The sequence below is a fragment of the Gekko japonicus genome, unplaced genomic scaffold (genome assembly GCF_001447785.1).
Source record: "Gekko japonicus isolate JY-2015 unplaced genomic scaffold, Gekko_japonicus_V1.1 scaffold1987, whole genome shotgun sequence".
NCBI lineage: Eukaryota > Metazoa > Chordata > Lepidosauria > Squamata > Gekkonidae > Gekko > Gekko japonicus.
This window is the reverse complement of record NW_015160277.1, coordinates 143185-152336: the sequence shown is the minus strand read 5'-3', so window position 1 is coordinate 152336 and position 9152 is coordinate 143185. Positions and strand designations below refer to the sequence as shown.

General features: G+C 51.3%; 1 protein-coding gene across 1 annotated transcript in view; it reads left to right on the top strand.

Annotated features, from left to right (window-relative positions):
- Positions 1-2281: 2281 nt before the first annotated feature.
- Positions 2282-9152, top strand: part of EPB41L4B (erythrocyte membrane protein band 4.1 like 4B) — a gene marked incomplete at its 3' end in the record, with an annotated part of 140526 nt that continues 133655 nt past the window's right edge. Inside the window, exon 1 of the mRNA XM_015415274.1 lies at positions 2282-2308. Coding sequence (XP_015270760.1) covers positions 2282-2308 — 27 coding nt within the window. The remainder of the gene's footprint in view (positions 2309-9152) is intronic.

The following is a 9152-nucleotide window of genomic DNA, read 5'->3' as shown; positions in this document are numbered from 1 at the left end:
CACCCTGGTGGACACCAGATATGCCACCCATGGGCCCGGCACCACCAGTAGGCCGCGAGATGATGACCCCAGCCGCTGAGGGGGTCATAACGGGAGAGGCAGTCCCTCGGGTATGGCGGTCCAAGACTGTTTAGGGCTTCAAAGGTTAGAAACAGCACCTTGAATTTGACCCAGAAACCAATAGGAACCCAATGCAGCTGCTTCAAGAAAGTCTGTATGTTGTTATTGCTATTTATTTGATGTATTAATCCCCCCCGTCCTAGCTTGTGCTGGGCTCTGGGCGATGTACAACAGAGGCACAAAGCCATAAAATGAATGCAAAGCACTGAGAATTCAAAGTAACAAAATTAGAATAATGAATTTTTAAAAACAGATGAAAAAAGTCCCAGATGGCGTCCTTAAAGATTCCATCCCAGTTCTGGGCTTCCTGGTCCCTTTCTGGGCAGGGAGGGGGAGGGGGGACACAAGATCAGAGTTAAGGGGAGGGGGAGAGGTAGAGGGTGGAAGCCACAGTGGCACACCACTGCCGGTCCCCAGCCAAGAGCCTGGCAGAGCATCTCTGCTTTACAGGCCATGCGGAACTGCATAAGATCCCTCAGGGCCCCGGTGGTATCAGGCAGAGAGTCCCACCAGGTCGGGGCCAGGACTGAAAAGGGTCAAGGACAGCCGGACATCTTTGGGGCCAGGGATCACCAGCAGGTTGTTATATGGTTAAGTGCACGGACTCTAATCTGGGAGAACCGGGTTTGATTCCCCACTCCTCCACTTGCAGCTGCTGGATGACCTTGGGCAAGCCGTAGTTCTGATAAGAGCTGTTCTTGAAAGAGCAGTAGTCGAGAGCAATGCTCCCTCTAAGCTGTGGAGCCTTGTGAGCAAAAATTCCACTTTGTGAGCTCCTGGCATTAAAGTTGTGAGCGAGCGATTTGGCTCCTGCATGAATTAGTTTGCTCTGGAGCCATCCTTCCTGAGCTAAGACAGAAATGTGTGAGCTGGAGGCTAAAAAACAGTCTTTCTCCACAGTGGGGACCAAAACAGCTTTCATTGTTCCCTCCTCCTTTTTAAATGCACAACAACCCTCATCTCATCCTTTGCCATCTCCGTCTTCTTTGACCTTCAATCTTTCCCAGCATCAGGGTCTTCTCCAGTGAGTGCTCCCTTCTCATTTGGTGGCCAAAGTATTTGAGCTTCAGTTTCATTATCTGGCCTTCCAGGGAACAGTCAGGGTTGATTTCTTTTAGGATTGACTGATTTGATCTTCTTGCAGTCCAAGGGACTCTCAAGAGTCTTCTCCAGCACCATAGTTCAAAAGAATCTATTCTTTGGCGCTCGGCCTTCCTTATAGTCCAACTCTTGCAGCCATACATGACTACTGGGACTACTGTGAGGTTGGTTAGGCTGAAATATGTGACTGGTCCAAAATGCGCAAGGGACGCTCTGTTACTTTTGGGGGGATTTAAGTATCCCCCCCGATATTTTTTCCAGGTTTTCAGATTTTTGTGCACACCTGGGGACTGCCCCAAGTGTGCATGAAAATCTCCCTCCCCCCCAGGTGCCCTCGATGCGCAGATTTAGGTATCCGCACGCAAGGGGGCGACTTCAGTATGAGTGTATAGATATGGAGTAGAGGTCCATTGGTGGCTATAAGCCACAAGGTATGAATGAATGAATGAATGAATGAATGAATTGAATTTATTACAGCGCATAGCCAGCAATAAGCCACAAGGTATAGATAGGGACTCTCGGTCTGGGGCAAGTGATGCTCTGTATTCTTGGTGCTTGGGGGGGCAACAGTGGGGAGGGGCATCTAGTGTCCTGGCCCCACTGGTGGACCTCCTGATGGCCCCTGCTATCAGTGGCCACTGTGTGACAGAGTGTTGGACTGGATGGGCCATTGGCCTGATCCAGCATTGGCTTCTCTTATGTTCTTTAGGAGGAGGTGGAGATTGGATTTATACCCCGCCCTTCACAACTCAAAGGTGTCTCAGAGTGGCTTACAAACTCCTTTCCCTTCCCCTCCCCACAACAGACACCCTGTGAGGTGGGTGAGGCTGAGAGAGCTGTTGTCAGAAACTGCTCTTTTTTCAAGAACAGCTCTTATCAGAACTAGGGCTTGCCCAAGGTCATCCAGCCAGGTGCAAGTGGAGGAGTGGGGAATCAAACCCGGTTCTCCACTACACCAAACTGTAGGGGAAACCGTTAGATTTGAGTCCAGGTGCACCTGAGAGACCAATAAGGTTTTGGGGCTATGAGCTTCTGAGGGTCCAGGCCTTCTTCGTTAGACATGAGGAAGCAAGGAGTAGGGCCCAAGGTAAGGCTGAGTTCAGCATTTCCCAATGAAATAATGGCACAGGATCATTCTGCAGTTCAGGGTGTTTGTTCTTATCTCACATCAGCAAACCTGTAACCTTTTGTGGTCTTAGAACAGTTTATATGGAAGTGCGGTGAAAAACCAGAGGGCCTTGGAGCGCAGTACCCTGGGAGTTTCTCTGGCACAAGGCCCGCTGAAAAGTATGGGAACAATGCTCTCAGTTTCGGTCGGGCTTGCATGGGGGAATTTCCTGGTGGAAAACACCATCACCGGGGCAGATCTGTCCTGGAGATGAGAACAAGCAAGTCTTTTGCAGTGAAATGGCAACAGGAAGCTGACTTGTGTAAACAGTGGTTTGTGCACCTGCTGTATTAACCAAGCAACAGAATTCAGTTGTTCTGTGTGAGATGGATTGATTGGAATTGCTGGTGGAAAACTTAAGTGCCGAGGGGCATACGGCCTCTCCTGCTCACAGCAGCAGGCAATTTAAGGACCCCTGCCAAGCTGCTCTTGAGGTAGGGAGGAAGTGGATGTGGCGCAGTGGTAGAGCATCTTCTTGGCGTGCAGAAGGTTCCAGGTGCAATCCCTGGCATCTCCAGCTAAAAGGACCAGGCAGTAGATGATGTGAAAGACCTCAGCCTGGGACCCTGGAGAGCCGCTGCCAGTCTGAGTAGACAATACTGAGCATGGTGGACCAAGGGACTAATTCTTTATAAGGCAAGTTCATGTGTTCTTGCGTCTGGCACCGTCTCTCCCACCAGTGGTTTGACAAAGGACCTATGTGTGCTTTAAAGGTAAAGGTAAAGGTTTCCCTTGCTCAAAAGCTAGTCGAATCTGACTCTAGGGGGCGGTGCTCATTTCCATTTCCAAGCTGAAGAGCCAGCGCTGTCCGAAGACTTATCCGTGGCCATGTGGCCGGCATGACTAAACATCAAGGCACATGGAACTCTGTTACCTTCCCACTGGAGTGGTACCTAATTATCTACTTGCAGTTTCTTGCTTTCAAACTGCTAGGCTGGCAGGAGCTGGGGACAGAGACGGGAGCTCACTCACTCACACAGCACTCGGGTCTCGAACTGCCAAGCTACAGACCTTCTGGTCTGCAGCTCAGCATCTTAACCTCTAAGCCACCATTCTAAAAACCTCTCAAGCTAGGCTGGCTGTGCACATTCCACTTCCTTACTATTTGACAGAGGGGTGCCAACCCCCTGCTTGGGGTGGGGCATCCCGTGCCCCCAGCTCAATTCACAGTGCCCCGGGCAACAGCTGGAGAAAAAACAAAACAAAACCCCAGCCAGTCCAAGAACATGACATCACTTCTTGTAGAAACCTGGAAGTGAGATCAGGTTCTCTCTAGGAATTAATGGAAACTCTGTGGTTTTCCATGGAAGTGACGCTCTGATGTTGCCCCCCCCCGCCCCCATGTCCCCTCTGCAGAACTGTTCCATAGAGGTTGCTGGCTGAACAGTTCTTTGTTTGTTACAAATCTTGTAAAGGTTTCATAATTACACTATAATTACACTATAATTACAGAGGAGGGTATGTGCAGAGCTGCATTTGAACTCGGATCTCTCACCCTTGAGTCACTCCTGCAACCGTGTCTTGCTGGTTGTCTTGATTCGCTTCATAAGCATCAGGCAGAGGTACTGGCCACTGAAAGCTCTTTCTGTGGTTATTTCCAGAGAAATTCTTTCCTGAATTAGTTGGAATTCACTGCAGATGACATGCTTGCTCCTGGCCTAGATCTTCTGATCTCCGTTGATTAGAGAGACGGCGTCTGGTTGCGAGGGGAGCATCCCTTTCAAGGCATTCCATTTTTTATAGCCAGAGTGCCTGCATCGCAGCTGAAATGAAAAGAGCTTGCTGGGGAAAGTATCCCCTGTGATTTCCTGGGGATTATCAGTCACTCCCAAGTTGGCTGTATGATTAATTGGGGAGACTCCGAAGAGGCTGTACATTTTTGCCCGTGCCCACAAATGGGTCCCATCTCCTCCCTTCTTCATTCTCCATTTCCTTTTTCTGCTCTTTGTTGTTGTTGTTGATTTCTTGCCACTTCTCAATGGCGAAAGGGGACTTCTTTTTCTGGGAACACATTTATGTAAATCGTACGGTTTGGTCCCCCTCCCCTATTGCCTTCAAGCCCATTTGTTTAGATGTCCTCCGTATTTAAATTGGCTATTTTACTGTGAACCCTTGGGACTGGAACAAATTTGAGTAATTGTCTCCGGCTGTGTCGTGAAGAGACAAATACCTGTGCCTCAGTATTCAAATATGCCTGTTTCATGCTGCACAGATCTAGACTGTCTTTGGTCTGTCAAGGACTGTCTTGCTGCGCGCTTTAAGCCGTCGGCCCTCCTCTTTGTCCGTCAGTTGCCTGGCTTCTATAATGCAAGAATATAGTCCAGACTTGCTTTAGGGCCAGGCTGCCCCTTAGCACGGGGGTCTCCAACTCAGTGCCCGTGGGCACCATGGCACCCACCAATACCTTTCCTGGTGCCCACCAAGTGTTTTTAGAAAGTGGGTGGGGCCAGCTGGGTGCTTTTGCCCAGCAAGACTTCTGATTGACTATTGGAGATTTTTAAAAACATTGCTTTGGCAAGTGCTGCCACCAAAGCACAAAGGTCGTCACTGTGGCAGCCATTTTGTGGCTGGCTCCACCTACAGCAGCAGTCGTTTGGGGGCATTTTGGCCATTTGGCCATAGCCATTTTGTGGCCGTGCCCACTATGCTGTGTCCAGGTTCCAGAGGTGCCCTGCAGGCTTAAAAAGGATGGATCCCTGCAGGGGTCATTTCCTGCTGGAGAACAGTGGAGCAGCGCTCCGGCAGTAAGGAGCCTGGGGCACCCCTCTGCTGCCATTCCTGGCCCATCTGCGCAGGTGGATAGGCCAGGGAAGGCCTGCAGAGCCCCCCCCCCCGCTGCCGCCTGGGGGGATTTAAATGCCCTTCTTTCCCTTCCCCACATGGCTGCCCCTTGTCTCCCCCCCCTTTGCCAGGGGGCGTGGCATATGCAAATGAGTCGTGCAAATGAGCTCCTGCACCTCTTTTTCTACGACATGACCCCTGGATCCCTGACTTAGCATTTACAGTTCAGCTCTCCAAGACTTTTGGCCTTCTTAACTCTGTTAAGGCTGCCTGGCAATACCTTTGATTTCTCAAACCCACCTGAGGTCACAGTTTTGCATGTGAAATAAATAGCCCAGACAAGACGATTGCAGAAAAGTACTCTCCCTGCTTTCCCCCCAGAACTGAGTTTACAGCTGGCTTTGGTAGTAAATCTAGAGGGGGGACCCCCCCCCACTACCACACAACTCAAAGTTCTGAAAAGAGGTTACTGACCACTTGGTAACTACCAGAAGCGTAACCTGCCTTTTGTACCCTTTTCCCTCTAGAGCAGGGGGTCCCCAACCTTTTTTTGGCACGGCATGGCGTGGGGGCAGCCACAACAAGACAGGGAGCCAGACCCTGCAGTGCAACTGCAGCTTCCCTTCAGTGAAGATCTTTTTGCTGCAGTGGCAGATGCTTCCAAGGTACCATTTGACAAAATCTGCACAGCCAATCAAAACTCCAGTGCCCGACCAGAATCCTTCCTGGGCAAAAGCCCCACTAGCCTTTCCCACTTTCTGAAAAGCCCTTGGCAGGAAACATCTCAGCGGACTCTATGGGATCCCATGGGCACCATGTTGGAGACCCATGGCCTGGAGCAGCTATTAGGTTAGGAAGTATGGTGAGTGCTTCATTGTCTTCCATGCTTATTACCATACTTCCATGTTTGATTTACCCCCACCCACAAAGAAATAATTTGTTCCCCTTGTTTAGGAGTAACACTACATCGTTTTGGCCTTTTCCAGGAAACTCTATCATAGTTTGTAAATGGTACTCTTTGGTCTTCGATGCAAGTTGCGTCTCAGGCCGAACACAAAGTGTGGTTGGGCTCCTGTAGCCGCAAAGTGCAAGGAACCTCAGCTCCTTAGTTGTCCTCTGTTCCTGTTTGTGCTGTTGGTCATGACAGTCAGTGGCAGGCCAGGGCTCCGTGCTCCGGGCTGAACCTTTGGGAACGCTTGGTGTCTGGCAAATGGCTTGTGGCCAGCGCCACAGAATGTCTGTGGGGGAGGGAAAGGGTGTGGCCAGCCACAAGACACTGTGTGGTTTTAAGCCAAGCGTTGTTCTCGGAGGGGGATGTAGTATCAAGTCCTGGATGCGATCACTCTCACAAACAGTCTTGTGTCAGCAAGATTTGTGTATTAAGAGGTAGAGAGGTTCCAAGCATAGACAGCATCTGTGTCGGAACTGTGGCCCAGTCGCCAGTTCTGCCAATATACTGAAAGCAAGAAATTCCACAAATGCCAAGCGACCAATCGTTGCTCCCATTCAGCCCGCCACACGTCTGCCCCCACGCTAGCAACTGCCTCTAACACCTGCAAGGTAACGGTTACATTATCTAGAAGCTCCCCAGACTACACGGTCACACAAAACGATGAGGTCATATACTTCCCAAGGTGTTCTCAACACACTTGGGAGGCCCCTGCGTGAGAACTGTTACGAGCTGACACTAACCAAGCAACGCAGACAGCCAAACACATCCACTCCCCCCCCCAAGTTCCCAGCGGAGTTCATAAACCGCAGTGGGAAAGAGCAAGGTTGCATGCAACACAATTACTGGATAAGAATACATGTGAATCCACAACCAATGGAATAACGAAACAGAACATGAGTGTAGGAAATATTTGGCAATCGAGGCCTGAGCTTGACACGTAGCTGTTTTGGGATGGGCTCTCTGGGCAAACCTACTGGGCTTTCCTGCAGCCCCTCGCATGCCAGTGAGGGAGAGGAAATCCAGGAGTTGGATTGTTGCTTCTGGAAGAGATGCTGATGGAAGGGGGGGGGGAAAATGCATTGGTGGCTGTGGGCCCAGGTGCCCCCATGCTGGGGATCAATGCTCCCTCTAAGCTGTGGAGTCCTGTGAGCAAAAATTCTCCTTCGTAAGCTCCTGGCATTAAAGTCGTGAGTGAGCGATTTGGCTGCTGCATAAATTAGCTTGCTCTGGAGCCCCATCGTTCCTGAGTGGAGACAAAAATGTGTGAGCCAGAGGCTAAAAAACTGTGAGCCAGCTCACACTGACTCAGCTTAGAGGGAACACTGCCGGGGATCCTTGTGGCAGAAGGATGCTGGTGCCCTCCCTGAGTTAGACAGGGGGTAGTGTCGAGCAGCCGCCTATTGTCAAAACTGGATGCTGAAGTGGGCTTGGATGTGTGTCCCTTGTCCTAATTGTAAGCTGTTGAAGGAGACGCATAAGAGGACGTAAGAGCAGCCCTGCTGGGTCAGACCAGCGGCCCCTCCAAGTCCATCTTCCCATTTCGCCCAGCGACCAGCCTGCTATCCCTGGAATGCCTGCAGGCAGGACACCCCCCCCGTTGCTCTCCAGCACCTGGGATCCAGGGGCCTGGCCGCGCCTGGGCACGGAGGTTTAATTTTAGACACGGTGGCTGATAGCCGTCTAAATCGGTGCCCATCCCTGCATCCTGAGGCAGTGAGTTCCACAAGTAAAGTAGCCAGATCTGAGTCCAGTAGCACCTGAGAAGCCAACGAGGTTTTCTGGAGACGGGCTTTGGAGAGTCAGCGCTCCCTTCGTCAGATACAAGCAACAGGCCTAGCTGCAGAAGGAAGCTCTGACTCTCAGAAGATCACACTCCAAAAATCTTGTCAGTCTCTCAGGTGCTGCTGGACTCGAATCCAGCTCTTCTGCCGCAGACCGACATGCCCGCCTTCTGAAACGAAGTAAGTCATTACCGCCCATGGGAGTACTTTATTTCCTCCACCCGTCAACTTTGTTGCATGCTTCCAAGAACTGATAATGTGGAAGAAGGAAATATGTCTTGGGCGCATGCATAATTTTATATTCAGTCTTTACTTGCTGGGAAGGCATTCTAACCTTTTCCCGCACCATACCCAGCTCTGTGGTGTCTTTTTCTGGGGCTCCGTGGCAGATAGGGTTGCCATCCCCCCTGATGTGGGCGGGGGTTCCCCTGATTTCAGGGGCCCCAACCCACCCTGAAGAGCCCCGCCCCCAAAGAGCCCCATCCCACCTGACATGTCTGGCTCAATGACATCAACCAGAGGAGACGTCATCACATCGGGTACGTTGCGTGGGGGACACTCTAGCATTTGGGCAAAGACTCTATGGTGACCATAGAGGGGTTTTTTTTGCCCAAATGCTAGAGCGTCCTGCCCAACATCCCCTGTGTGATGATGTCACCACTGGGCGATGTCATCATGGCGCACACACAAAGCACGTGCACAAGAAGACTCCCAGAAGAAGACTGGAACCCCCCCCCCCAGCAGCCAGGTAAGACTGGCAACCCTAGTGGCAGAGCCTCTGCTTGGCATACGGAAGGACCCAGGTTCAATCCCTGGCATCTCCGCTTAAAAAGACCAGGTAGTAGGTGATGAGAAAGACCCTAGAGAGCAGCTGCCAGTCTGAGTAGACAATATTGACCTTGATGGACCAAGGGTCTGATTTACCCTGCGGCAGCCTCATGTGTTTGTGCGCACTCACATATGAGAGCCCTTTGCAGCCACGACTTCCTCTGGATGCACCAGTTGCCAGCAGACCTCTTCAAACTGGGCAGCTGCAGGATTCCTCAGCGGGAGGGATTGGCCCCGACTGGCTTCTAAGAGAGGTCTGCCTGTTTGTGAGGCTCTTGCCTGCATGCAGACGCCTCCTCTGGATGATCCTGACCAGATTCCTCATCTTTCCTGCTTTTCAGCTGTTTCTTGCCTGTTGCAGAATCTGTTCCAGACTGAGGCCAGGGCAGGGCGGGGGGGGGGGGGGGGTGTGTCGGAGGGG